The 25175-nt window shown below is 54.0% G+C and overlaps 9 protein-coding genes across 9 annotated transcripts; 4 read left to right on the top strand and 5 right to left on the bottom strand.

Annotated features, from left to right (window-relative positions):
• Positions 1-803: 803 nt before the first annotated feature.
• Positions 804-1822, top strand: BDY24DRAFT_414582 (uncharacterized protein; the record flags this gene model as incomplete). The annotated part of the gene is made up of 3 exons (XM_076643333.1): positions 804-971; positions 1048-1584; positions 1784-1822. 3 exons carry the CDS (start codon positions 804-806, stop codon positions 1820-1822), a joined length of 744 nt encoding a protein of 247 aa, XP_076497542.1.
• A 670-nt stretch (positions 1823-2492) lies between these two features.
• On the top strand, positions 2493-5039 carry UBA3 (NEDD8-activating protein UBA3). The gene is made up of 13 exons (XM_076637875.1): positions 2493-2609; positions 2723-2783; positions 2907-2994; positions 3118-3161; positions 3246-3277; positions 3343-3423; positions 3507-3682; positions 3796-3854; positions 3951-4068; positions 4165-4329; positions 4405-4472; positions 4546-4697; positions 4792-5039. Exons 1-13 carry the CDS (start codon positions 2545-2547, stop codon positions 4979-4981), a joined length of 1299 nt encoding a protein of 432 aa, XP_076497543.1. The 5' UTR covers positions 2493-2544; the 3' UTR covers positions 4982-5039.
• Positions 5040-5479: 440 nt separating this feature from the next.
• On the top strand, positions 5480-7418 carry BDY24DRAFT_414584 (uncharacterized protein; the record flags this gene model as incomplete). The annotated part of the gene is made up of 7 exons (XM_076643334.1): positions 5480-5676; positions 6054-6134; positions 6222-6285; positions 6399-6553; positions 6681-6690; positions 6762-6882; positions 6943-7418. The coding sequence occupies 7 exons, from the start codon at positions 5480-5482 to the stop codon at positions 7416-7418; spliced, it is 1104 nt and encodes a 367-aa protein (XP_076497544.1).
• Positions 7419-8377: 959 nt separating this feature from the next.
• On the bottom strand, positions 8378-11264 carry OAC1 (Oac1p). Its single transcript, XM_076640147.1, has 13 exons — positions 10626-11264; positions 10300-10447; positions 10207-10218; positions 10093-10117; positions 9915-10025; positions 9774-9817; positions 9534-9680; positions 9349-9462; positions 9172-9190; positions 9018-9101; positions 8842-8933; positions 8731-8743; positions 8378-8633 (listed from the first exon to the last, which is right to left on the bottom strand). The coding sequence occupies exons 1-13, from the start codon at positions 10991-10993 to the stop codon at positions 8566-8568; spliced, it is 1245 nt and encodes a 414-aa protein (XP_076497545.1). The 5' UTR covers positions 10994-11264; the 3' UTR covers positions 8378-8565.
• Positions 11265-12099: 835 nt separating this feature from the next.
• On the bottom strand, positions 12100-13109 carry BDY24DRAFT_386770 (40S ribosomal protein S29). Its single transcript, XM_076640148.1, has 4 exons — positions 12989-13109; positions 12826-12886; positions 12605-12704; positions 12100-12209 (listed from the first exon to the last, which is right to left on the bottom strand). Coding segments are annotated over exons 1-4 (171 nt in total). The 5' UTR covers positions 12990-13109; the 3' UTR covers positions 12100-12200.
• Positions 13110-13377: 268 nt separating this feature from the next.
• Positions 13378-14386, bottom strand: BDY24DRAFT_386772 (uncharacterized protein). The gene is made up of 4 exons (XM_076640149.1): positions 14304-14386; positions 14151-14237; positions 14047-14085; positions 13378-13972 (listed from the first exon to the last, which is right to left on the bottom strand). Exons 1-4 carry the CDS (start codon positions 14308-14310, stop codon positions 13710-13712), a joined length of 396 nt encoding a protein of 131 aa, XP_076497547.1. The 5' UTR covers positions 14311-14386; the 3' UTR covers positions 13378-13709.
• A 2327-nt stretch (positions 14387-16713) lies between these two features.
• PUT1 (proline dehydrogenase) lies at positions 16714-19635 on the bottom strand. The gene is made up of 8 exons (XM_076637704.1): positions 19153-19635; positions 18922-19002; positions 18472-18799; positions 18276-18380; positions 18012-18206; positions 17662-17888; positions 17076-17515; positions 16714-16988 (listed from the first exon to the last, which is right to left on the bottom strand). The coding sequence occupies exons 1-8, from the start codon at positions 19362-19364 to the stop codon at positions 16756-16758; spliced, it is 1821 nt and encodes a 606-aa protein (XP_076497548.1). The 5' UTR covers positions 19365-19635; the 3' UTR covers positions 16714-16755.
• Positions 19636-19773: 138 nt separating this feature from the next.
• BDY24DRAFT_406756 (serine/threonine-protein kinase) lies at positions 19774-22763 on the bottom strand (the record flags this gene model as incomplete). The annotated part of the gene is made up of 12 exons (XM_076642720.1): positions 19774-19940; positions 20085-20269; positions 20388-20537; positions 20690-20773; positions 20853-20881; positions 20964-21056; positions 21134-21252; positions 21338-21467; positions 21598-21705; positions 21833-21940; positions 22105-22298; positions 22613-22763. 12 exons carry the CDS (start codon positions 22761-22763, stop codon positions 19774-19776), a joined length of 1518 nt encoding a protein of 505 aa, XP_076497549.1.
• Positions 22764-23623: 860 nt separating this feature from the next.
• On the top strand, positions 23624-25043 carry BDY24DRAFT_369887 (chromosome segregation protein Spc25-domain-containing protein; the record flags this gene model as incomplete). Its single annotated transcript, XM_076638078.1, has 6 exons — positions 23624-23960; positions 24117-24263; positions 24376-24480; positions 24617-24712; positions 24816-24905; positions 25006-25043. 6 exons carry the CDS (start codon positions 23624-23626, stop codon positions 25041-25043), a joined length of 813 nt encoding a protein of 270 aa, XP_076497550.1.
• Positions 25044-25175: the final 132 nt, after the last annotated feature.

The raw sequence follows: 25175 nt of genomic DNA on the forward strand, positions 1-25175 counted from the left end.
GACGCGATGGAGGAATCGAGACGGAATCACCGCTATGGCGTTGGATTTCTCTTCTGTTCCAGGTGAGTCTCCTCCTTCTCATCCACTTATCTTCTCTCTCGCGCACTGACTGACCTTGTTGCGGTTGATTTTCGATAGCTACGGGAGTCGACGTCGAACAGGCCTTCTCCGTCTCCTCCCACCTCATGTCTAAGCGCCGCCATCGCCTCAACAACTCGACCGCCGCCGCTGCCTGTACCCTCGGCCGATGGTCCAACGCTGGGCTTGTTCCTGATGGGCTTCTCACCTCTGTTCTCAGGAAGGGGAGGGCATCCTTGGTGATTGATCTCGTTTACGATGGAACCGCTTAGTTTTCGATTTCTAGTGTTTTGCTCGACCCGTCGGTGCTATTCACTCTTCTTTCCTTCTTTCTTCAAGCTATAATTCCTTCTCTTCCTATTGTCATGCATTCTTGTTCCACCCTTCTTTGTTTGCAGAGCTTGAAGAGCGTCGCGTCTTACCGTCTCAGCGCGTCGTCGTCGCCGACTTTCGCCCACTAGTCGGCAGAATCGCCGATTAATCCGCAAATCGGCACTATTCGGCAGCCGATTAATCAGCCGATTGCCGATTCTACCTCAGACTGCTGGTAATCGGCTCGCCGATTTAAAAAGGCTCGCCGATTTAATCGGCTCCAAGTGTACTGAGAAGCAGGTGGGTTCCAATCGTCTTTCTCCTGCACGGTCGAGGTTTTCTAACCCAAAGCTTTCAATCTTTCTCCATTATAGGTTCTGCTTGAGCTTGAGCTCGCAATAGAGGAGCTCGGAATGTACGATAACGATCAGAAGATGGCTTTGCTCACCAGACTCAGTTTGTGGGATCAGGAGGTCGTCGAGGCGGTCCTCAGGATCCTCATCTCGGAGGAACTCAGTAACTACCATCGATTACTCGAAATCAAAAGAGTTCACTGCAGGTTTCTCAGTGGCCGAACAAGAGTGAGTCTCTTCTCTGTCCTGTCTGCTTCATTCTCGAGCACGTCTGACTTGGTTTTCCTTCCTTTCCCTCTCTCAGTACCCTACTACCTCCACCCCTCCCAACCTCACTATCCCAGAGCTTGTTATTCTCCTTTTACCTCCCTCTCCAACGTCGGATTTCGCCGCAGTCGAACCATCTCCTCCCGCTCCCCTCGCAACCGTCGCGTCGTCAAACCTCGATCGACCTCCTTCGCGTCCTACTACTCCTTCCGTGGCACCATCACTCTCCAGAAACCCAGCCGTTGAGCCCCCTTACCCTTCTACATCAACCCATACACTCCCAATCGACCAAAACCCCCTTCCCTCGCCGCCGCCTCCGTTCCTCCAAAACAACCAACACGTCGATCCTCTCGCCTCCCTTCCAACGTTCGACTTGAAGGCTTCCCACCCCCCGAATGGATCCCAACCTACCTCCTCCACCTCCAATCAGTCCACTGCTGCTTCCGATCTCTCCCTCGACTCCTATCTCGTTCTCCCAACTCTCCTCGCCGTCGACGCGGCGCATCAACCCTCCTCTTCGTCGGACTCTCCACCCTTCGCCAACATCCGTCGATGGCAGAAGATGGAGGAGAAGGTTGCCGATCCCTTTGGCTTGGGAGAGGGAGGCGAAGCAGAAAGAGAGGCGGTGTTGAGGGAAGAAGGGAGAGTTGGGCGCGTCAAGGAGAGAAGCTGAGAAGGCGAAGGGACGAGTGAGCACGAAGGGGATGGTCGAAGAGAGTGTATTTGCTTGTAGTATTCTGTATGCATCGAGTTCGTGTACAGCCCCTCTGCAGATCTCAGACTCAGCAAGACAGATTAAACAGCGACGATAAATCGACTCGCGCGCTTTCAAACGAGAATAAAAACTCCAGATACTCGTCCCTTCCTTCTCTGCCGAAAGGCGCTCCCAGACTTTCTTCCCAGAGGGTATAACGACTAACAAGAGAGGTCATAAACAGGGACTTGGTTGGCCCATTCAGTCGTTGCGACGACCTCGTCCCTTTCCTTTCCATTTTCCTCTCCCTCCTTCCAACCACAATCACCAGCTCCCTGATCTGCTTCCTCGTCGTACAAAGCCAAAGAGGGATGTCTCGGTAGAGGAAAAAAGCTGAGAGCTCGAGGAAGGCGAGGGAGACGCGGGAAGCCCTTGCGAGCGTTCGAGAGTCGCAGAATCGAAGGATGAGATGGTGAAGCTCGACGGGGAGTCGGAGAGTGCCCGAAGGTGAGAGAGATAGAGATACCAGTGCATCGAGGACAGTCGGGAGGTGCGAATCTTCCTTCTGAGGGACGCCGAGCGGGAGGAGGACGAGAGGGAAGGAGCGTCCATTTCGATGAGCTTTGAAGGGGAGAGTAGAGTTGATTTTGGTACGAGAATGGAGATGGGAGCGATGAGAACCTGCTGAGGTAAGATTTGAGGTTGAAAGCGTGATATGCCGTAAAGGTCGTTGCGAAGGAAGATGGACGTCGAGGGAAAGAAGGTCGAGGGATGAGCTTGCTTTCGACCTTCAACGAGAACCCTCTCTCCCTCTCTTCTTCTCCCTTTTTTTCTTGCACGATGGCGACTGCAGTAGCTTCTTCTTCTACCACTCAAGACTGGCCTGGAAGATGGGATCACGTAGAGTACGCGGACCTTCTCCTTTGTTCTCTCAATCTCATCAGTCATCTCCTCCTTCCTCGAAGCTCACCATCTCCCCCTGCCCCCTTCTCTTCCTCCTTCCTTCGCTCGTTCGCAGCAAGATTCTCGAGCGAGCTGGACCGAGTACCGATGCGGATGGATTCCTTCCTGGAGATGCAGTACGTCTTTTCGCGATTCGTGGATCGATGGAGAGAGCAGATGGCGGAGCGAAGGAGAGGGGGAGGACGTTCGAGCTGACTCTCCTGCTCCTTCCTTTACTTCTTGTCCTTCTGTCTTTCCAGGTCAAAACCTTCCTGCGAGAGACCGTCAAGATTCTCGTTATCGGAGCTGGAGGACTTGGGTGCGAGATCTTGTCCAACTTGGCTATGAGTAAGTCTTCAGAAGCAGGGGAAGAAGGAAAGGGAGGAGGGAGAGGAGGTCGCTTCCACCTCGTCGAAGATGGAGCAGCTCCAGGAGGACTCGAGCTCATCTCGCTCTTGCTTACTCTCGCAGTGGGATTCAAGGATATCACCGTCATCGATATGGATACCATCGATGTGAGTCTCGTTCCCTGGTTCAGCTTGAAGAAGCGCTCTCTCAAACGTCGAAGCTCACCTTCCTCCCTCCTCCTTCTCCCCCAGGTCTCCAACTTGAACCGACAGTTCCTCTTCCGGTTCGTCTCCCTCTCTCCTTCCCATCTTCGAACCGAAGCTGACTCTATGCCTCTTCGTCTCACAGTGAATCCGACGTCGGAAAGCCCAAAGCGACCGTCGCAGCTGAGTTCATCATGGCTCGAGTGCCTGGATGCAAGGTCACCCCGTTAGTCTCCCCCGTCTTCTCTTGCCCTTGCTTCCTTCTCTCTTCGTTTGCTGACCTCGCTTCATCACTCTCTGGGACTCTAGCTACTACGGAAAGATCCAGGACCACCCTGAATCCTTCTACCTCGGCTTCAACCTCGTTATCACAGGTCTCGATTCCGTCGAAGCTCGACGATGGATGAACGCGACTTTGGTTGGGATGGTCGACGAGGACGAAGGGATGGAGACGATGAAGCCTATGATTGACGGAGGAACTGAAGGTGCGTCCCGCACGCTTCTACCTTTTCGCGTGTCTCCTCTTCTGAGGAACGAAGAAGTCAGGAAGCTGATCGTTCTTCTCCTCTCCTCGCCCCGTTTCGTTCGTCTCGCTCAGGTTTCAAAGGACAAGCCACCGTTATCCTTCCCACCATCTCGCACTGCTACGAATGCACTGTGAGTATCCTACCATAGTCCAACGTTCTCAGCTATGAGGCGATCCGTCGTCGCGTCCGACTGACCTTTCTGCTCTTCGTGCTTCCTCCCTCTCAGCTTCACATGCACACCCCTCCCACCGCCTTCCCCATCTGCACCATCGCCAACACTCCTCGACTCCCTGAACACTGCATCGAATGGGCTTCCGTCCTCGAGTGGCCGAAGGTCTTCAAAGGTTCGTTCTTCCTCGTCTCGTTCCTTCGCGTCTCCTCGACGCTGACTTCCACCGCTTCTTCCTCCTCCTCTCCTCCTTTCGTACTCCGCCCCTCAGATAAGAAGATCGATACCGACGACCCTGATCACATCGAGTGGCTCTACTCCCAAGCTTCGGCTCGAGCAAAGAACTACAGCATCGAGGGAGTCACTTGGAGTTTGACCCAAGGAGTCGTCAAGAACATCATCCCTGCGATTGCCAGTACGAACGCTATCATCGCAGGTGGGTCCTATACAATCTTCCGACTCTAATCCCAACTCTGACGTCGCCCTTCTCGTCGCCTTTTACTGTTCTCAGCCGCCTGCTGCAACGAAGCCTTCAAACTCGTCACCAACTCTGCTCCTTACCTCGACTCTTACGTGATGGTTCGTCTTCTCGACCGCCTCTCCCCTTAATTGCACTTCAGACTGACTCTGATTTTGATTCGGTCGCTGGCAGTACGTCGGAAACGACTCGGTCTACACCTACACGTTCAAACCCGAGAAGCGACCCGACTGTCCCGTCTGTGGAGGAGAGGTCATCGACGTCTCGGTTCCCAAGGACTGGAAGGTCGAGAAGCTTTACGAGTGGTTGATGGAGAAGCAGGATCTGTGAGTGAACCTACAACGCGTTTCCTAAGTTGTCGAAGACGACGGGACTGACTGAACCGACTCTCTCTTGTTTCCTTTCATGTAAACCTCACAGTCAACTCAAGAAACCGTCTCTCTCAACCGCTGCTGGACCTCTTTACTTCTCCTCGCCGCCGTCGTTGGAGGAAGCGACGAGGAAGAACCTCGACAAGCTCGTTACCGAGCTGTTGGCGGAGGGAGAGGAGATTACCGTGACGGATTCGAGGTTGCCTTTCCAGATGTCGTTGAAGATCAAGTTCGAGTAGTTGGATGGCGTATATACGTAGCGGAGTGATGTAGATGCCGATTTTCTCATAGCTCCGAGAAGGTCGGAGCTCCGAGAAGAGCTGAGAGGGAACGACGCGGTGGTCTGGGATCAGGAAGGTTGCGTCCCTCTTCTTCGAGGCCGTGTCTTCTCACAGATTCATAGAGCAACGACATGACATACCTTCATACGAAAGCGTGAAAACTTCTTGTCCGAACAGTCGTCTACAAGAGGAGAGGAGGAAGGGAAAGGAAAGGAGCGCCCGGTCTTCACGATGAACACGTCTTTCTCCTCTTCCGTCGCCTAGAAATCTTATCGGACCCCTCAGCATGTCAGCATTCCCTCTTACCTACACATCAAGTCTAGTCTTGCTTCGAAAATATTCCTCCCAGCACCGTCGTCGCGTCCCAAACTGACCCACCCTTCGGCGCTCTCCGTCAGGCCCGTTTTCGAGCTCAATCGATTTGATCCCTCCCTCTGCTCCCTTCAAACGTCCACCATGTACTCTCCCATCGTCAACATCCTCGTCCTCGTCTCTCTCCAGCCTCCTACTCTCCTCGAATCCTGGACCAAGAGTCTTCCCAAGGGCTACAGCGTCGTCTACCGACCTCAGCAAATCGAAGGGGCTGAACTGCCAACGGACGAAGAGCTCGCTGCTGCAGACGCTTTCTTCATGTTTCAGTGGCCTAGCAACTTGTGAGTCAGAGTTTTGTCTCGAATAAGAAGGCTGGTGGAAGATAGAGAGGCTGGAGGGAGGGAGAGAGAGAAAAGGGAGCAAGGGAGGGAGGAGGGCCGGTGGAACCGAGAGCAGGGAGGGGGGAAGACCTCACTGGCTTTGCAGCGAGCAGATTTCACTGTTCGGAACGTCAGAGAAAGAAAGAGTTTAGATCGGTTGCCGTCTCTGGTTTATTACTATCTCTATAGCAGCTCTCATCATCCGCCGAGGAAGCTTTGATTCGCGAGTCGCCAGCGGCCCACCCTCCTCCTCCCTTTTCAGTTCGACTTCCTCCCTCCCTCCTTTTTTGATCTTCGAAAGACTTCGTGCTGACCTACCTTGCTTCCTCTTCCATCAGGACGTCCGTCAAGCAGGTCCCCAACCTCAAGCTCGTCCAGCTAGCGAGTGCAGGATCCAATCACATCGAGTCCAGTCCCTTGTGAGCTTTGAACTTCCTTCCTCCCCCCATTCGTTTCATTCCACGAGGTCGTTGCTCATCTCTTCCTCGTTTTTCTCTTTCTTCCAGTTACTCATCTCTCGATGATTCCCATCCTCTTATCATCGCCTCGGCATCAGGCATCCACGTTGCTGTTCGTCCGCTTTCTCTCTTCTGTTCTCCCCTCCCTCTCTCTGCTCTCGCCTCTCGGAAGTCGTCTCGCTTTTCTTACCCACTTCTCCCTCTTGCTCCCTGTCTCACAACCAGCCCATCGCTGAGCACGTCATCATGACTACAATGATGCTTCTTCACAACATCCCGAAGATCTTCCTCGCCACGAGGACTCAACAGACATGGACTCCTCATGCTGAGCTTGGTTGGTTCAGGGAGCTCAGGGGACTCACGATCGGTGTTTTGGGATAGTGAGTCATCCTCTATACACCCGGATCCACTGTTGGTGTCGGTTTTGAGCTCGTGGGAGGCCGGGAAGATAGAGTGGGAGAGCACGAGGACTGACGCGACGCGTCCTCTGGCTTTACCTCTTTCCAGCGGTCACATCGTGAGCTATGCTTCTTCTCTCCTATTCGAGCGTAAACTGACTCCCTGTTTGCCTTTTCCTTCTGACCCCAGGGCCGAGAGATTGGGCGTATGGCGCAAGCGATGGGAATGGACGTGCTCGCTGCGACGAGGTCAGGGAAGAAGGCGTCGATTGGAGGATTCCTCGTTCCTGGGACTGGAGATCACGATGGAGGTGAGAGTCTCCTCACTTTCCTCTCTTACTCTCCTGTACTGACCCTCCCTCTCTCTTCAGACATCCCCTCGACCTGGTACTCGACCGACTCCGCCTCCTCCATCCACGACTTCTACTCTGCTGCCGACGTCGTCGTCAACACCCTCCCAGCAACCTCAGCAACCGAACTTTACGTCAACGCCGAAGCGTTCAAGTCGATGAAGAACTCGTCCATCTACGTTTCGATAGGTCGAGGCCAAACCACGGACCAGGACGCTCTGATCGAGGCCCTCCAAAACGCCCTCAAGCCTCTCACCGGCGACGAGAAGGAGGGAGATCTCTGCATCTCTGGATCCTCTCTGGACGTTACGACTCCCGAACCTCTGGGGAAGGACTCGCCTCTCTACACCCTCCCCAACGTCGTCCTCACTCCTCACATGAGCGGGATGTCGAGCCAGTACTTCGTTCGGGCGATGGAGCTGTTCGCTCAAAACCTGGATCGAGTAGTGGTGAAGGGAGAGGGAGGTCTGAACGCTGTCCGAGGGAGGGGGGAGTAGTCGAGGGTGAAGAGAAGGTTGGAACGGGACGCAGTCGACGCGACTGAACGACGAAGAAAATAGCTTTGGAGGGCTTTAGACTTGTTTCTGGTTACAATTTTTGGGCTTTAGAACTAAATCGACATCTAGCGGAAATTTCTCGAGGTGAAAGAAACTTTGCGAGGGTCAAGACGGTAACCTTAGCAACGAAAGGAAGAGCGAGTTCGGAACGAGCGCCCGAACTGTTCCTTCCTTCAAACGCCCACCATCCCTTCCTCCGACCTTCCTCCTCTTTCTTCTTTCTTTCGAGAGTACGACTGGTGCATCCGTATTCGATCTGCTAGCAGCTGGTCGCCTAGGGTCGAGAGATGCTGGCGACGAGGAGGACGAAGAGATGCGAGCTTCCTCGTTCCTCCCCGTCTCCTCCTCTTTTCTTTTTCCTTCGTGCGTCCACCTTGTGGTTTGCTCTTTCTTCCGTGCTAGGTTCGTACTTCTTATCAGCTACCTTTCGAGCTTTCACGAGGTGACGGAAGGCCAGGGCGAGGCTTGAAGAGGGTGCGTCGAGGGAGATGGACTCCCAGGAGTGTGCTGGCGAGGTCAGCTCGCCCAATCTCCCTCCTCGCCTTCTCCTTCTTCTGTCGTTTCAGCGTCGCAGCTATTCCTTGCTCTTCTTCTCACAATCTAGCTAGTCGTGTAGCTTTCGTACATCTTTGTTTCTCTCTTTCTGTTCCTACTCTCCTTTCCCCATCTCCATCCCCTCTCCTCCCCTTGCTCCTTCTTCTCTCCTTTCACCGCTCATATACTCCTCTTTGGTCTGCCCCATGACCTTCGAGACTATCCCGAGACGGAAGAGCGATGGTAGCCTTCATCCTTTCCTTCCTTTTCATCGGTGGAAGCGAAAGCATTGTTAGCTTCGACACTTCTCTCCTCTCTTCCCTTCTTTCTCCCTCGTCCTCCCTCATCAACGCTGGTACAAGAAATCGTTCGTTCGCATCTAGATGATAAAGCTATAAAAAGCAGATCCTTCCCGACTGGTACAGACGGCTGAAAGAAAGTACAACTGGAGAGAGATCGCGACATCGTGGGCCGATCAATCCTCTCTTTTTTTCTCCTCGTCTCGTTCGTGCTCTCTCCGCGAGAGAGGGTCTCCTTCGTTCGATCGGGGAAACTACACGTCCATGTCGAGCTTCGACGCCTTGTACTTCTGGTACTGTCCCATGATGAGCTCGTTGGCGACTGAGGGGAGAGAGAAGGGGGAGGGGAGAACGAGATGAGGTCAGTACGACGGCCAGGCGTCCGAGAGGGCGAGGTGAAGAAAGGGGCGAGTGCTTACCAAGAGTGATGACCTGAAGGGAAGGGAGGCGAATGAAAGTGAGGAGAAAGGCCGACGGGTCAGAACGAAGAAAAGAGGAAGAAAGGCGACGGCTGAGAAGTTGAGACGAACGGTGTGAGGAGCAATTCGCAGGAAGTGAGCCGTCGATCCCTTGTAGAGTCCCATGAATCCTTCGGCCTGAGCAGTCTTCCAGATGCAGTCGACTGAGTGAGCAAACAGCAAAGCGAGGAAGGTCAGTCTCAAGCTCGTCCGCGACCTCCGTCCGTCAGGAAAGAATCTGGACGCACTAGGGTTCTTGTAGAGAAGACCTCTCGTTCGACCGTTGGCGAGCTTCTCAGTGGGCTGGTTGTATACTCGAGTTAGAGCAGTGTCTGGAGGAAGTGAGAGGAAGTGAATCAGCGACGCGTCGAACTGGGAAAGAAGGAGGAGAGACCGACGAACCGGCTGGTTGCATGACGAGCTAAGAAACGAGGAGGGAGGAAAAAGGGAGTCAGTTTGCTACTTTATCGTTTCGAGGCCTGAAGGTATCCGACAACTCACACACTGAAAGGAAGGAGGGGAAGAGGAAGAAGAGTCAGTTCGACGCGTTCAGAGAGATCCAACGATCCAGCAACTCACAACGACCATTCCCGAAACCGAACTACTGGCGAGGTACGTCCAAGGACTGGTGGCACTGAGGTATCCATTGTCCACGAGGAAGGACTTGGTAAAGAAGTACGAAGGGAGTTGGACCTGAAGGAGGACGTGGGTCAGCCTCGGCCTTCTCCCTCGTTTTCGACGCTACTAAGACACGTGTGACTGACCGAAGATCCCATACCCGTTCTCAGGATAGCAGCATCGATTCCTCGGACCATTCCCCTAGGTCCCTCGGCCTTCCAGATCGTTGAGAGAGCTTCGAACGAGTTTTTGTAGTAGTGTTGAGCACCAACGGGGAGAGCTGGGGAGTAAGCCTGACAGAGAGCAGAGAGACGAGAGGGGAAGGATGGGTCAGCTCCAGCTATGTATTCGAGGCTCAAAAAAAGAGTAAACGAGAGAGGACGAACCTGCATTCGAGCCTTGATGAGGAAGAGAGGGTTTCCGGCGGCGGCTGAAAGAGGAGCGAAAGAAGGGCCGAGTGAGCACCAGCTCAGGTTTGGTTTGCTCGACAAGAGACGACAGAGAGGATGGGAGTAGATGAGGCTAACCTCCGATGCATCCAGATCCAGCTCCAGCAGCAACAGCGACGGCGAAGAGCTGATCGTTGGGATTTCGTCCGATGAGCGACATCATCGAGCGACGGATGGGCTCGTAGAAACCTGAGAAAGAAGCAGAGAGGTCAGATCGGTAGAGCGAAACATTTGAAAAGCTGACGAGCAAGCTCACCGAGACGAGATCCGTTCAAGAGAACCTGAGGGAAAGAGGAGGGAAGGAAAGAAAGTCAGCTTGAGCTCGCGCATGTCCGACCGTGACTCGTCCTTCCTTTGCTTTGAAGCTCACCTGGTAGACATACTGTTGCGATCAAACCCAAGGAAGACGAAGGTCAGTATCTTTTTTCCCACTGAGGTATCCTCGAGATTAAGAATCACTCACAGCTGTTCCCAGACCTCTTTGAAGTCCTCGGATCCCCTCGTTCGTCCAAGTCTTCTTTGCGACGTCGAATACGCTCGAGTATACCTTCTGAGACGTCTTAGCCAGCTCTCCTTGAAGTTGGAGCCTAGTCTTGCAGACTTCGGGGATGTTCTAGAGAAGAAAATGGGCTCCTGATGAGCTTATGACTCGATTCGAGGACGCGTTTCGAGAGGGAGGAGGAGAGGACTGACAGCTGTGGGGAGGGGGAAGATGAGAGAGAAACGTTGAGGAGCAACGATGAGCTTCTGTTCCTTCTCGTGAAGATATGAGAGAGATGAGAAGGTAACTTACATACTGTTACAGCTGTACAAGCTGCCAGACCACCGCAAAGGAAGGATTCTGTGGTAGAGAGAGCTGGTAGAGGTCGCGGGGGAGGAAGCGTCGACGGAACGGAAGTCATTGGGGTAAAGAGCTCGGGAAGTGGGTCCTGTTTTGCTGAGAGGTTGAGGGTAGTAGAGTGCAGGGTAGAGGAGGGTGTAAAGTGATATAGAACGAGTTGAAAGTAGAGAGTGATGGTTAAGAGGGAAAGGGAGAGGATGAAGCTAAGACACATCGAACCGGAATTTGAGCTCGCTATCGCCTTCGTTGTTTCTGCATCGGAAAAAATAGCTGACTCCCTTCTCTGAGGAAGAGGGAAGCTTGCGGTTGAGCTCATGTGTGCTCTCTGGCTTTCCCAGGCCTTCCGGGCAGCTTTTTTTCATGGAAGACGGGTGCTTAAAAAAGTGAAAGTGACGAAGTCTCGGTCGCGTTTTCCGACCAGCTTCGAGGTTCCTTCTGTCTGCATCCTGCCCCATCTTCTTTCTTCCCTTCCCTTCTCACTAGATACTCGAGCACGAGGAATAAGCCTCGTAGCGTTCAAATCAGGTCGACAAAGTTCAACAAGATCGCTCGTTGTCCAGACATCGATCCTTCCGTTCAGCCCTCCGTCTTTCAGCCTCTCCAAATCCGTTCCTTCACCTTCATCCTATGGCGACGACCATATCGGCACCGTCCAGAGACTGAGGAGGAGCTCAGAAAGTGCTCTGCTTTTGGAAAGAGAGACTAGAGAGACTCGAGCTGAAGGAGAGAAAAGAACGCGTCGGGCGATGGACTCGAACTCGATGCGCCTGGCGTCGAGAAGCTTCCTGCAAGCTGGCAGCGACGAAGGAGAGAGATAGAGCGTAGAGCGATGAGATGGTCTTCTTCGACGCAAAATGTAGCAGACCGGACGAGATTGTCAGAAGCTCGTCGTGCGTTGATCACTCCCTTTCGTTTCTCCGCCCGTTTGTTTACGCGTCGTCGTACGCTTCTCTCCCTCTACCTCGAACATGCGAGACTTGGACTCGAGCGTACTACCTCGGATAGGGACGGATCTTCCGAAAGAGGACAGAAACGAAACAGAGAAAGCGCTCCAGAAACTCGCAGACGACGGTCGCTCTTTCAAACGCGATCCTTGCTTTCCAAACTTCGAGGAAGCCTTCTCCCAGCTTCCAGGTAGCTTGAAGATAGACTCGGCCCAAACTGAGGTCGAAGATGGACTGAAGCGGCAGGTGAAGAACCTCAAGCGAGCGAACAAGATGAACGTCGTGAGGCCCTCCCTTCTCGTCGTTTCGACGCCTCTCGCAGTCCTCCAAACAACGAGAGTATCCTCAGAGCGAGTAGCGCTACCGTCGAGGTCTAGACGTGTAGATTTGAAGCTCCCGAAGAGGTCGGATGGGAGACAGAGGGAGCGTTGGCGATGGCGACGAGGTTCGAGAGCTTGCGAGGAAGAGGGTCGAAAGATAGCGGCATCAAGTCATGCAAGATACTGCGACGAAGGCGAGGGGAGGGATAGAGGTGTAGAGGTTGATGTCCGGCGAGTCTCGAGGGAGATGGGGAGCCGTTTATCTGTTCTGTGAGAGGGCAAGACGAGGAAGGAAGGGAAGGAGGTCAGTGAGCTCGCTTCGTTCGAACAATCGCCTTGCAGGAAGGCCCAGGGAGGTGCGAGAAGCCGAAAAAGAGCTGGAGGTGGTAGCAGAGGGTCCTAGGTAGGGCTGGGAAGGTCGGGGAGTGGTGTTCGGGTTGGTAGGAGCGAGAGGTAGGATCAAAGGTTCGGCCTTCTCCTGACGGAGTAGCAGTTCGTTGTTCCCTTCTCCCTTCCCATCATCCTGCCTTCCTCCCACCTCCTCAGCCTTCCCATCTCCACCAAACCCATCCTCATCCCTCCCTCCTTATCTTCTCCCAAGTCACCCCCAAGTCCCAGCTGTCCTCCGTTTCCAGATCGATCGAAGCAGGAGGGAGGGCTCACCTTCTCGAATCCGATGGCGGTAGCCTTCTCCCTGAAGCACTGTCGGCAGATATCCATGCCGTACTTCCTGATGAGACCAGCGACGTGTCCACAGACTCGGCTATAAGATCATTCCATCGCCACCAAAGAGAAGCATATCAGCTCGTGCGCGAGGTCGAAGGGACGTGATGGAAGGGCAAGGAAGGGAGGAGGGGAGGAGAAAGTGAAGGTCGCAAACTCACCACTGACGGGATCCCTTTCCGTACTTTCGGGGTCGGGAGAACCAAACTGACTCGTGGGACACTGTGAGCCATAAGAAGGAGGAGGAACAGAATCAGGACCAGGTGGAGAAGGCGAGGGAGAGAGGCGAGGCGAGAGGGGAGGGGAGGGGAGGGAGGTTCGCACTCTTTGCTGTAAAGTTTGAGGTAGATCTGGTGGGATCTAAGTGCGAAAGCTGTAGTAGGAATCAGAGGGTGTACGGTCAGCGTTTCGTCCTACACAGAGCTCGAGCAGAAAAGGCGGGTGCGAACCTGAGAGAGGACGGGGGAGAGAAGAGAAGAGAGAGCTCAACAACTTTTCCGCCGCTCCCTCTTCCTGGACCGCAGCCTGCGCTCCTCAACTTTCTCTGGAAAACTTTCAAATCCCAACTTCAGGGTGAGGAGGAAGATCTCAAGGTCCCACTTGCCAAAAGATCGCTCTGAAAAACTGCTTTCTCAAGGAGTGAGCTCGTCGGGAAGGAGAGGAAGGGAGGAGGAGGTCAAGCTCGACTTTCGTTCCTCTCCTTCAACACCCATCACCTCGCCAAACGCCAAACTCCCTTGACTCCTGCAGCTATCTCTCCTATCTCTCTCCCTCTCATTGTCCTGAAGTAGAAGTTCGTTAAAGGTCATCGCAATCGAACGAACCAGGACAACAGACGTCCCTCTCGTTCCCTCCTCCTCTCCTCCCCTTCTCGTCTCTCCCTCTCTCGAACCCGCTTCCTCCCTCCCCATCCTTCGACCGCTCAAAGCACGAATCCTCCGTTCACTCTCAAGTTCTGGCCGGAAACCCAGCTCCCTGAAGTCGCGAAGAAGCCTGGAACCATCGATCAAGACCGACAAGAAGGAGGAAACCCGTCAGCTCGAGCTCAACTCTCTCTCTCCTCTTCGACTTTCAGCCTCTCTTCCTTCAACCACCTTCCCTCCCCTCCTCGCGACGACCACTCGATCGAACGGAAGCAGCACTCACCGATGGCCTCAGCGATCTCCTCGGGTCTCCCAAGTCTACCAAAGGGAGACAGACCTTCGAAGGTCCTGATGACCGGTTCCGACTTTCCTTCGAAGAACAGCTCGGTCGCGGTGGGTCCAGGGGAGACGGTGTTGACGAGGATGTTGTAGGGAGCAGCTCCAACTGCGTCGAGATTGGAGAGGTGGTAGAATCAGCGACGAGGGGGACGAGAGAGGTGAGTGAGTGAGTGAACGCACGCGTCTTTGCGAGAACTCGAGCGAGTTGTTCGATCGACCCTATTCTCAAAAGGGACCAATTTAGTACGAGGACGTGGAAGGGCTCGGACGTTAGCTTAGCGTACCTTTGGAAGGGAGGTAGACAGCGTAGGGAGCAGTGACGGTCGACGAGGCGGAGAGGCTTGACGAGATGAAGATGACCCTCGAACCCTCTTGAAAAGCGAAAAACACTGGTCAGAATCAAGCAGAGACTTGAAGGGAACTGAAAGGACGCGAACTGGGCATGTGAGGAACGGCTGCTTGAGTCAAGAGGAACGGAGCTCGATAATTGAGATGATAGGTCTTGTCAAGATCTTCGACGGTCTGGAAGGGCGACGACAAGCAGTTAGCGAGACATAGAAGGACGAGCAGTCTAGGATTAAAGACTCACAGCCTCGAAAAGGTTGTGATAGATGGCGATTCCCTGGGAGAGAAGGAAAGGGAAACAAAAGATGAGAGCTCGACGCGACGTTGATCTCGAGATGAAGGCCCGACTCACAGCGTTGTTGACCCTGAAGGATGAGGAAAGATCTAAAGGTTAGCTCTAAATCCTCGAGCTACTTCGTATCAACAGGATATCTACGAGAACGGGAGGCTGAACTCACAGAACGTCGATCTTCCCGAACTCCTCCACCGTCTTTTTGACGACCTCAGCGACTCCCTGAGGAGTTCCCAAGTCAATCTTGATCCCCAGGACGCCTGGAAACCGATTGATAGGCGTAGAAAAGTCAGTTGAGGCCATCCGAAGGGGCGATAAAGCGAGGTGAGGAACGAACGCGTCTTCTTTCCGAGGCCATCGACGAGCGCCTTTGTCTCCTCGAAGTCTCGAGTCGAAGACCCGTAAGAGAGAGCAAGATGGAAGCCAGCTTTAGCGAGATGAAGAGCGGTGGCTCTGCCGATGCCTGTTTGAAGGAGGGACGGAAGGCAGGAGATCAGGAAGCGCACAAAAGCGGAGGCACAGGGCGAAAGTCGAGCTCACCTCGAGTCCCACCGCTAAAAAGAGAGGAAGATGAAGTTTCAGATTCAGCCTGGGAGTAAAACTAATAGCTGAGGAGAGGAACTAACGTGATGAGAGCAACCTTGTCGAGTCGAGAAGGATCAACGACGGTCGAAGAAGCAAGCGGCTTGTCCTGGCGCTGATCTCCAGTCGACGTCTTTTCGGGAGTGAACCTGTGGAGGATGGAATGCATGGTTTTCCTGTTCGTTAGTGGGTTGAGAGATGAATTCAAGTGTTGGGGGATGATGATGGTTGGGAGAAGGAAAGAGGCGAAGAGAAAGCGAGCTGATGCACCTTTCAAGAGAAAAAAAAGGGGGGGGACGTCGGCACTGACGTCGACGAAACTTCCATATTGCCTTCTTTCATAGAATCGTTCAGCTTCAGCTCAGGAAGCAAAGCAGACCTATCTTGTCTCTGCATGATGGAGGCAGTTCTTAGGATACGGATCTGTGACGCCCAAGAGTCGAAGCGAGGCTTGTCGACGCGTCTCGCATCTCAACGGCGTCGCTTCCTTTTCCTCCTCTTCTTTTGATCCCAAGCCAGAAGACGAGATTCATCGATTGAAAAAGTAAGCATAGGACCTCGGAGCCGTTGAGGGAGGAAGGAACGGCGAGAGTTAAAGTTAAGGCGGAGCCTGCGACGCGTCGAAACGAGAAAAGGGATTCAGCAACTCGACTCGACGATTCGTGGACAGAGGACGTATCTGACTCACGAAGAGACCATATTATCATCGGTAGTGTTTTCAAGCTTTCCCTTCTGCTTGTAAACCAAGAGAGAAAATCCTTGAGGCTGGCCCAGAACGACGACGACCGAAGCGACCTCAAACTGACGAGAGATAGGCCGAAGTCAGGTACGTATAGGTAGAAAAGCAGAGTCAAAAATGTCGAGATCTCTCCCATCCCCGTCAAGCTTCTGAAAAGAAAAACGCAGGAGAGAATCGTTTCAGACTCACGTCGTCGTTTCTTCTGAGCTCATCAACCCAAAAGCTCTCGTTCTGCAGCTCGTCGAACCAAGCAAAAGCCCACCCCGACCAAGTTCAGCGCTCTACCAATCTTGGAACAAAAGGGAAACAGATCCGTTTCCCCTACTCACTAGCTTCCACCAACCCAAAAACCGTCCCAATCCCACCGCTCGCCAGACAAAACACCATCCCGCACGCCCAAACGATCCCTCGTTCCGAGTAGGTGTAGGTGAAGAAGGCCGTTCCAAACGCAATGGAGGTCATTCGGAAGGTTTCGAGAGCGGTAGAGCGCATCTTGATGTGGGTGGTGATGATAGTGGTTGGGGAAGAGAGAACTCGTTGGGGCAGAAAAGGGCGGGAAGGAACTTGGACGCAACCACCCCCCTGATCTCGTAGAAAAAGGGCGAGATGAGCAATGGGGTTGATTCCCGAGAGAGATTTGTGTAGTAGCCGAGTGGAGCTGACCCGGATGAGTGTCGGGGAGACAGGAAGGGGGGGGTGAAGGTGAAACGATTCGATTCGATTTCATTCGATTCGAGACGCGTCGAGCTTCCCGTCGCCTTCTCTCTCTTCGTTCGCCTGTTCCTTCTTCACTCCCTTCTCTCAACCAAATCAACCCTCAAAAGATTCCGAAGCCATCTATGAACATGCAAACAGCTGACAACCTAAAACCCAAACCCATTACCTCCCTCCGATCCCTCCTCCCTCCCTCTTCCTCCCCGTCCACTCTCCTCTAATCATAATGTCCATACCCAAACCACCTCCTCAACAGCTCAGCCTTACACCTCTCCGTCTCATCCCTCGCTCCTCCCTCTCCCTTCAAGACCGCCTTGTTCTCGACCGCTCGTCGTCCGAGGTAAGGCATCACTTCCGAGAGGGCTCCGTAAGGAAGGTACTTGACGACCATGGGTGCGCCACGAGGGGAGAAGGTAGCGGAGGTAGCGTTGGTGAGGGTGTCGCACATGCCTGGAAAAGAAGAAGAACGAGGAAAGAGGAGGAAGGGGGTCAGGAAGGGAAAAGGAAGAAAGGAACGACGCGTCAAAAAAAACTCACCGTAAAGCTGTCCAATCGAAACCCTCTTCCTCGTCTCCCTCCCGACCTCCAACGTCTTCCCCACCTTCTTCCCCATCTCCTCCTCTTCCTGCTCGCCCTCCAAACTCGGCCTCGCCAACCGTCTCTTCGCCAACCCTCCAACAACCTTCCTCACGCTCTCCCCGTTGTGCGTCGCAAACATCACTCCCACCCTCGGCACCATCGCCTTGCTCTTGATATCCTTCACCACCTCGTCGAGGAGGATCTCCACTCCAGAGTCGAAGCAGGCGTCGGTTTCAGGTTTGGTGGGCCAGACGGGGACGGGGAGGGAGGACGTGAGAGGGTTCGCCAGCCAGCGAGCGGTTTCCTGGTTGTGGTACGCGCCGCGGACGATCTTGACGCCGAGGGAGTAGTTGTTGGCTTGGGCGTGGCGGAGGGATTCGATGAGGTGGGAGTGGTTCCTGAGGGAGAGGAGAGGAGAGGAGAGGAGAGGAGAGGAGAGGAGAGAGAGAGAGAGAGTCAGTTTTCGCGTTCGGGTTCGAGGTCGACGCGTCGAAAGTCTCTTCGCTTTTTTGTCGTTCCTTCGAAGGACGAGGAAGGAACTCACCTTCGAAGATAAGCCTGGTAAGTTCCGTAAACGAGAGGTTGAACGAGAGGGTATCCTTCTTCCGACAAGAGCTCCTCCGACGAAACGACGGGTTCCATCGACGACGAGGACGAAGACGATCCGAACGAGAACCACTTCCTGATCGAGGACTTCTCCTTGCTCGGTTTCAGCGAAGGGATCTGGTTGAACTCGTTTGCGAGCATCGTCGTCAAGGTGTCGATTCCAGGCTGCGAAGAAGAGAGAGAGAGATAAGATTGGCGTCAGTTTGCGAGGGAAGGGAGGTGGGGAGGAGGAGGGAGGGAGGACCCCAGCTCTCGTGAGCTCTAGAGATGGATAGAAAGGAAGCTCACCTGGAACCAAGAATGCTCCGCATCAATCACGACCCTCACTCCCCACTGCCTAGCCGTCCCCATGATCTTCCTCAGGTCCGAATGGAGCAAACGAAGCTCGTCGAGGTCGGAAGGAGTGACTCCGTCGGGGATGGAAGGGAGGGTGATGGTGGGAGAGGGACGAGCGAGGAGAGAGAATTCGGTGTTGGCTGGGGTCTGAGAAGACGAGAAAGAGGTCGAAGGTGAGTTCAAGAGACGTAGAAGAGGAGAGAGACAGGTGCTCACTCCAGGGTAGTAGACGTAGGAGGACTTGGAAGGATGTTGAGCTCGAACGGCGAGGATGGTGTTGGAAGCTCGTTGCAGGATGGAGGGATCCGAGATGAGACCGGTCTGTTTGGTTCGAGAAGGAAGATACACATATCAGCTTCATCTTCGCAACTCAAGCTCGAGAAAATCTGACCAGGAAGACGAGAAAACTGACCATCTTGACCGCAACCCACGTACTCCCCACCTCTCCTTCGCTCCTGACGCCTTCCTCCTCAAAGTACCTCTTGTTCTCACTCCCACTGACCACAATCGCTCTAATAGTCTCTACCACATGATCCTCTGCGTTCTTCCTCCTCATCTTGTAGGTTCCCTCTCCTCCGAGAGCAGCAGCAGCAGTGTTGACCTCGTCCTCGGTCGCCTCGACAGAGTACGAGAAGAGCGTGCCGACGTTCTCGCGACGAAGTTTACGAACGACGGGGAGACATTCGAGAGCGGTATCCCCACCGACGAACTGTTGGAAGAAGGTATGACGGACGGCGAATCTATAGCAGCGAAAGAGAGGAAAGAGGAAGGGAGAGATGGTCGGTTGAGCTTGGACTTTCCCCGCATCAACCCTGCTGACCTTTCTTTCTTCCTTTGTTCGTTGAAAGAGATCGAGACTTACTCTGTGACTCCTCTTACTACTGGTATGCTAGTCAACACTCCCAGGATCTTTGGCGAGTTCTCTACAATCCATGGAACTTGACTGACAGAACCGGAGGAAGGCGAGAGAGAGCAGTGGAGGAGGTCAGCTTCAACCCATGCTGCTCGCTCTAGCTTTTCCCTCTCGCTGCTTCCATACGAACACCACCACTAGAGAGCCTTCCTTAACTCCAGTTGTTGTTATGTGACTCACCAAGCGGAATAAACGACCCAACTCCTTACGAGATCCGCCGTGGGCGTATCCCTCAGCTTGCGATCTATCGGAACCTGACTCTTCTCCAGTCGAACGACCACTCCAGGAACGGGCGTGTACTCGTTCAACCAGGCGAATCCGATCAGAGCGATCGAGCCGAATCCGACGGGTTTCGTGAGAGGATGCGAGAGGAGGCGGGAGCGGAGACTCATCAAGAGCGAGGGAGGGGAGGGTGGTGAGCTCGAACGAGAGGCCGCGATGCGAGAGAGATGGGAAGCGATGAAAAGATGGGTTGCGGTTGGAAGGTGGTGTGGATGTTCAAGAAGGGAAGAAGGGGGAAGATTTGAAAGTTGGTGGTGTTTGGTGGCGAGAATCGATGCTGGCGGTTTGAGGATCAAAAGGAGAGCAAGATCATCAGCCCTTCAGGTCGGTTCGGCGGCTGCAGCTTCCCCTTTTTCCCGCGCGCTTTCTCGTCCTCCTCCTCGTCGTCAAGAAAGAGTGAGTAACGTAGCAGCGGCGAACGAGAGGGTATAGCAAAGAGGAAGAAAGGCGAAAAGAACGAGCTAAACGAAGGTTGAGAGAAAAAATAGTGAAGAGCAAAGAGAGAGAACAACGCCGAAATCAAAACATCGTCTCCAACACGTCCCCTTCTCCCTTCAACTTCACCGCGACAGCAGCAGCCTGGTTCGTCTGCTTCCCGAACGTGAACCCTACCCAGACCCCTCGGTTGAACACCTCGGGCTTCTCTTTCACAGCGTCCACGTTCCGTTGTTTCTCGAACACCTCGCCTGCGAGGAACGAAATAAAAAAGGAGAGAGAGACAGAAGCGCCAAACGCGGTCAGTCTTCTCGTCTTTGTTGTTTTCTCCTCCTTCTATCGACGACAGACCCAGAGCTGCTTGGGTTCCTCATCAGAGTTCAAGGAGTACTTACCGTACTTGGCCAAATCCTCCTGATTCGTGAAATCATCGTAGTACCCGACGTCGATCTCGCTCTCGAGAGCGGGGACGAAGGGAGCCTGGGTTTCTCTGAGGTTTCCGAACGGGAGGGAGGAGAAGAAGGGCAGGGTTTGGAGATCTCGAAGGTCCGAGATTCGGACTTTGTCGCCTGCGATGAGTCTGTTGAGGATTCGATGCGAGGGAGCGAAGAGGAGAGGGAGAGGGAGAGGGAGAGATGTTAGCGCGCTCGTTTTTGACGCGACGGAAAGAAAGCAGGAGGGTGTTGTTGGGCACGAACCTGGTGATAGCGTCCCAAGCTTCGTCTCCCATGTTGAAGATGAGATCCTTGGGGTTGGTGTAGACGGGACGGGTGAGGACGGTGTTCCAGTTCTTGAGATTGGCCCACGTCTCGTCGGGGGTGGCTCCGGAGAAGGGAGGGTAGCCGGCTCTGGAGAGACGACGGAAAAACAACGAGGAAGAGGAAACGAAAGAGTCAGCTATTGAAGCTCGAGGAAGAGAGGAGAGACGAAGCCGAAAGATTGGAGACGAGAAGGGAGGGAGGGAGGGAAAGAAAGAAAGAACGAGAGGGAAGGGACGAACAAGAACTCGAAGAGGATGCAACCGAGCGACCAGTAGTCGACCGAGTAGGTGTACTGCTTTCCTCGAAGGACCTCGGGAGGCATGCTATCACAACGAGAAGCAAATCGAAAGAGTCAGCCTCGGAAGAGGAGAAGGGGAGACGACGACGAGAACGAGAGCTCACTAATCAGGCGATCCAACGACCGAGTCGGCCTGAACGAAAGCAAAGAACGCGTCGAAAGGTCAGTCTCGCTGATCTACGAGAAGGTTCGAGTACGAAGAAAGCGCCACTCACCGTCCTAGGCTCCAACAACCTCATGCTCCGGTACATCGTTCGTCGTTCGAGCGTGCTCCTGAACACGAGCTTGTCGTCCTGGGCTCGATCGAGCTGAGTGTCGACGAAATCCGAGGCGAGTCAGTCCTCGAAAAGCTGAAGCTGATGAAATGGAGTTTGATAGAGCTGACCTTGTGCTTCATGCTCTCGATCTTCCTAGGGTTCAACGCTCCCGTGGCGAGTCCGAAGTCGGTGAGCTTGACGTGACCGGATCCGTCGACGAGGAAGTTCTCGGGTTTGAGATCTCGGTCTGGAAGAACGTTGGAGATTCGAGATGAGCTAGAGCATCGAAATTGAGGGATGGGAGGAAGAGGGAGGAGGGAACGGAGACTCACGGATGTACCCAAGCTTGTGAAGCTGATCAACCGACATGAACATCTCTGCGATGTAGAACCTAGCGTGCTCCTCCTTGAGAACACCAGAGTTGTTGAGAAGGGTTCGGAAGTCTCCTCCAGGGACGTATTCCTGCGAGCGAAAGGGAAGAAGGAGGGGAAGTCAGCTCGACGCGTCGAGAAGCGAGAAGAAACGAGATGGCGAGGCAGCGCCTTGAGCAGCGAGATCAGAGGCAAAAAAAAAAAAAAAGCATGAAACGCACCATAGCGAGGTAAATGTGCTCTGGGTCCTGGAAAGCGTAAAGAAGGGATACGAGCCAAGGCGATTTGGTAGCGGTGAGGATGTCTCGTTCAACGAGGACGTGTTTGATCTGAATTGAGACGCGACGAGACCAAATCAGAAAGCTCAGTCAGCAGAGTCCTGGCGAATTTTCTACTTCACTCCTCGAAGGATGTGCGAAGAAGTAGCAGAACGAAAGAAAGCGAGGCGAGACTCACCTCGTCCATCTTGGCCAGCGTCGTCTTCTTCATCTTCTTCAACGCGCACACCTCCCCCGTATCGACCTTCCTAGCCAAGTAAACTGATCCGTATCCTCCTTGTCCGACCTGAATGAACACGAAACCCAAACCCAACCCTGTCGTTAGCTCTCTATGTCTCTCTCTCTCTTTCTCGTCCTCCGCTCCGTCCATTCCTCCCTCTCCGTCCCTTCCACTCCCACCGCTTCCCGCCCGCCCAAACCAGCACCAACCCTCCACTCCCAAACACTCACCTGGGCAATAATCCTAAACTGATCCACCCTCAACTTGGTCCTCCTCTTCCTGAGCAGGACCCTCTCCCGTCCAGCGTACGACCGGAACTCCTTCTTGTAAACCGGGTCCTCAGGGTCGAGCTCTCGCTTCTCAGCGGATTCGACAAACTTGGCGTGACGGACGGATCGGGTGTGGATGTAGCCGAGGAGGTCGACTGCATAAGAGGAGGGTGGTGTTGGGAAGGGAAAGGGATGGGAAGGGTGAGGTGAGCTCGAGAGTTGTTTGGCGCGGAGAGAGAGAGAGAGAGAGAGAGAGAGAGAGATGTGGGACGAGATGGGCAAGGAGGGGTACGAACAGTAGTAGTCGAGGAAGTCTTTGTTCGATAGAAGACGAGTGCGAGTGAAGGTGAAACAGCAGAGAAAGAAGGAAAAGTTGGTTGATGATCAGCTCTCGTGTTCAGCCCACCCTGCCTCCCCTCTCCCTCCCCTCCTCCTCCCTCGCCTTTCCCGATCAACGATACACACTCACAAAGCTGTGCGACCGTAGCCTTCCTCCTGACCTCCTGACTCTCTACCAGCTCCTTCTCCCAAGGCTTCAACCCTCCTTCCTGAACGGGTCTCGACGTCATCATCCTCACATCCTCCAACGCTGGTCCTCGCTCTGGCTTGTGCGTGTACATCCTCTGGTCTCTCAGTTGAGACTGAGCTGAAGATTGAGCTGAAGCGAGGGCTGGTGGAGGTGCTCCCTTGTAGGTCTGCATGTGAACATCGTCCGAAGCGTACGAGTGACGGGAGGAAGGAGTAGGAGGAGGAGGAGGAGGAGGGTGCGAGGAGGAAGGGTTGGATGCGTAGGGGATTGAAGAGGAGGATTGGAGAGCTGGGAAGAAGAGGAAGAAGAAGAAGATGTCAGGATGGGATGTATGCGCTCGAAAGGAGGGCGACTTCTCTGTCAACATCGTCTCGAAGCTGTCCTCTTGCTCCCTCCCTCCCTTCCCTTGTTCCTCCCCTTCTTTGCTTCGAGCTTGAGCGACTCACCTGAATCCCTCTTGGTAGGCGAAGCAGGAGGAGTCGAGTAGTGACCGTCCCTCTCCTTGTCTCTGCTCTTGGGTTCCTTGGAGGAGGAGGAAGAAGAAGAGCTGACCGATTCCTTGAAGGAATCCGCTAGCGATTGAGTCGATCTGGAAGGGCAAGAGAGAGAGAGAGAGAGCGTCAGTATAGAAGAGGGGCAGAGGAGAGGATCGGAAGTGGCTCACTTGAGTACGCGCGACATCATGGTCGAGAAGGAAGGAGGGGGTTTCGCTTTTTGGAAGAGCGGAACGAAAAGAAGGGAGAGAGAGAGGGGTGAAGGGAAGGAGGGACAGGGACGAGCGCGATCTTGCTTTGTTTTCTTGTTTTCTCAAGACGCGTCGATTTCAAGGCCAACTTCCATCCCGACCCAAACCCAACCTTGTTTTTTTCTTTCTCTCGCAACCTTCCCACAAGCACTCCCTCTCTCAACCCCATCAACAAGAACAGAGCTCGCTCGCTTCCAGCAGCAGCCATGTCCACGAACCTCCTCTCCGCCTCGACCTCTCACCAACCCTTCTCCTCCTCCGCTGGTCCTTCCTCCTCCTCCTCCTCCTCTGCTCCTTCCAACGCTCAGCCCGGATTCGCCTCCATCGCCCACTCCCAGAAACCCGAACTCTCCTTCGCTCCTTTCCAAGATCTATGCCAGGACTTCCTCGCCAAGCTGGATGCGTTCGTTTTGAGAGGGAAGGGAGAGATCCTCGAGAGGAAGGAGAGGAGGGAGCAGGAGAGGGAGAAGGAGGCGAAGGAGAAGAGGAGGTTGGAGGAGGAGATCGTTGGAGCTGGAAGTAAGGAGAGTAGGCTGCTACAGGGTGAGTATACATTCACATCTTGCTATCTATTCTGCTTTGGACTGGACTGGGGTTCGGGAGGTCGGCAGAGGGAGAGGAAGGGGAAGGGAGAGAGAGCTCGAGCTGACCTCCTCCTTTCATTCGTTCGCTTCTTGTTGCTTTGGGAATCCCAACCAGTCCTCGAGAAGGAGAAACAAGATCTCACCGAGCTTCAACAAGCTATCACCGAGCTCAAGACCAACCTCTCGTCGCTGGAATCTCAGGAGAAGGTCCTCGGAGGGGACCTGGCGGAATGGAACGCAAAGGTCGGCAAGCTGAGGACAGGTTCGTCTCTCTCTCTCTTCTTCTGTTCTTCTCACTGTCTCTTTCGCACCTCACAGGAGCTCCTTACTGATCACGTTTCGTTATATTCGTCGCCGGTCTTCCTTATTTGCAGAGAAATCCATCCGGGACGCAACCCTCGCTGAACACCGAACGAGCATCACTCGCGACCTTTCCCTCCTCGAGAAGAAGCTTTGCTGGAACGTGGACGGTGTTGGAAGTAAGCTACGACACTTTCATTCTCCCTCCATCTTCCCACGTAACCTATATGCCCTTTTCATTTTGTCTCCGAAACTGACCTCTCCTCCCGTCCGTCCCTCCCTCCCTTCCTCTCTCTCCCTCTCTCCCCTCCTCAGGCGAAACCCTCCTCATCCGATTCTCCCACCTCAACCCTTCCAATCCAGCCAAGGAATACTCTTTCATCGTTGATATCTCGGCTAAGAACTACGCCAGTGAGTCCCCATCTCTCACCTTTCTCGTCCGTCTCTCGACTCTTTGCCTCTCGTTCCCTCTCCCACTCCCACTCACACCTCCCTCCTCCTTCGCTTCAACCAGTCCCAACCATCTCCACTCCTCTCGCTCAACTCCCCACGCTACTTGCCGACCTCAACGCCGATAGGGATTTCTACGGGTTCTTGAAGAAAGGTGCGTTTTGAAACGAACCCTGGAACGCTTCGAGAGAGTGAGAGCGGGTTGAGACTCGAGACTGACGCTGTTTCGACTTGATATCTGTTGCGTTTAACAGTGAGGAAAGCTTTCAAGGAGGTTGCGCTGGCTGAGTGAGCGTGAGGGAGACGAAGGAGGGAGGTTTGGGACTCTGTTTTTGGCGTCGTTGGTTGGTTCGTTCGTTTTTGCCCTTTCTCCCTTCGGGTTTCTTTTTTGTTGGTATCTTGATTGCCCTTCGCTTCATTTGGG

Source organism: Mrakia frigida, assembly GCF_051309035.1.
Source record: "Mrakia frigida strain ATCC 22029 unplaced genomic scaffold BDY24scaffold_12, whole genome shotgun sequence".
Lineage (NCBI taxonomy): Eukaryota > Fungi > Basidiomycota > Tremellomycetes > Cystofilobasidiales > Mrakiaceae > Mrakia > Mrakia frigida.

Excerpts from the sequence above, each read along its gene's own strand:
- UBA3 (XM_076637875.1), top strand. The coding sequence starts at position 2,545 with ATGGCGACTGCAGTAGCTTCTTCTTCTACCACTCAAGACTGGCCTGGA. Across the intron at positions 2,784-2,906 it reads GATTCCTTCCTGGAGATGCA|GTCAAAACCTTCCTGCGAGA; the intron begins GTACGTCTTTTC and ends CTGTCTTTCCAG. Across the intron at positions 4,473-4,545 it reads ACCTCGACTCTTACGTGATG|TACGTCGGAAACGACTCGGT; the intron begins GTTCGTCTTCTC and ends GGTCGCTGGCAG.
- BDY24DRAFT_386770 (XM_076640148.1), bottom strand. Across the intron at positions 12,705-12,825 it reads GGAAAGGGATCCCGTCAGTG|CCGAGTCTGTGGACACGTCG; the intron begins GTGAGTTTGCGA and ends ATGATCTTATAG.
- PUT1 (XM_076637704.1), bottom strand. The coding sequence starts at position 19,364 with ATGAGTCTCCGCTCCCGCCTCCTCTCGCATCCTCTCACGAAACCCGTC. Across the intron at positions 18,381-18,471 it reads CGTGGGTTGCGGTCAAGATG|ACCGGTCTCATCTCGGATCC; the intron begins GTCAGTTTTCTC and ends CGAACCAAACAG. Across the intron at positions 17,516-17,661 it reads TACCAGGCTTATCTTCGAAG|GAACCACTCCCACCTCATCG; the intron begins GTGAGTTCCTTC and ends CCTCTCCCTCAG.
- OAC1 (XM_076640147.1), bottom strand. The coding sequence starts at position 10,993 with ATGAGCTCAACCGCAAGCTTCCCTCTTCCTCAGAGAAGGGAGTCAGCT. Across the intron at positions 10,026-10,092 it reads CTTGAACGGATCTCGTCTCG|GTTTCTACGAGCCCATCCGT; the intron begins GTGAGCTTGCTC and ends CTTCTTTCTCAG. Across the intron at positions 9,463-9,533 it reads GAACGGGTATGGGATCTTCG|GTCCAACTCCCTTCGTACTT; the intron begins GTCAGTCACACG and ends GTCCTCCTTCAG.
- BDY24DRAFT_386772 (XM_076640149.1), bottom strand. Across the intron at positions 14,086-14,150 it reads TGTCTACCTCCCTTCCAAAG|GGTCGATCGAACAACTCGCT; the intron begins GTACGCTAAGCT and ends TTTTGAGAATAG. Across the intron at positions 13,973-14,046 it reads TCGAGTTCTCGCAAAGACGC|TTGGAGCTGCTCCCTACAAC; the intron begins GTGCGTTCACTC and ends ATCTCGACGCAG.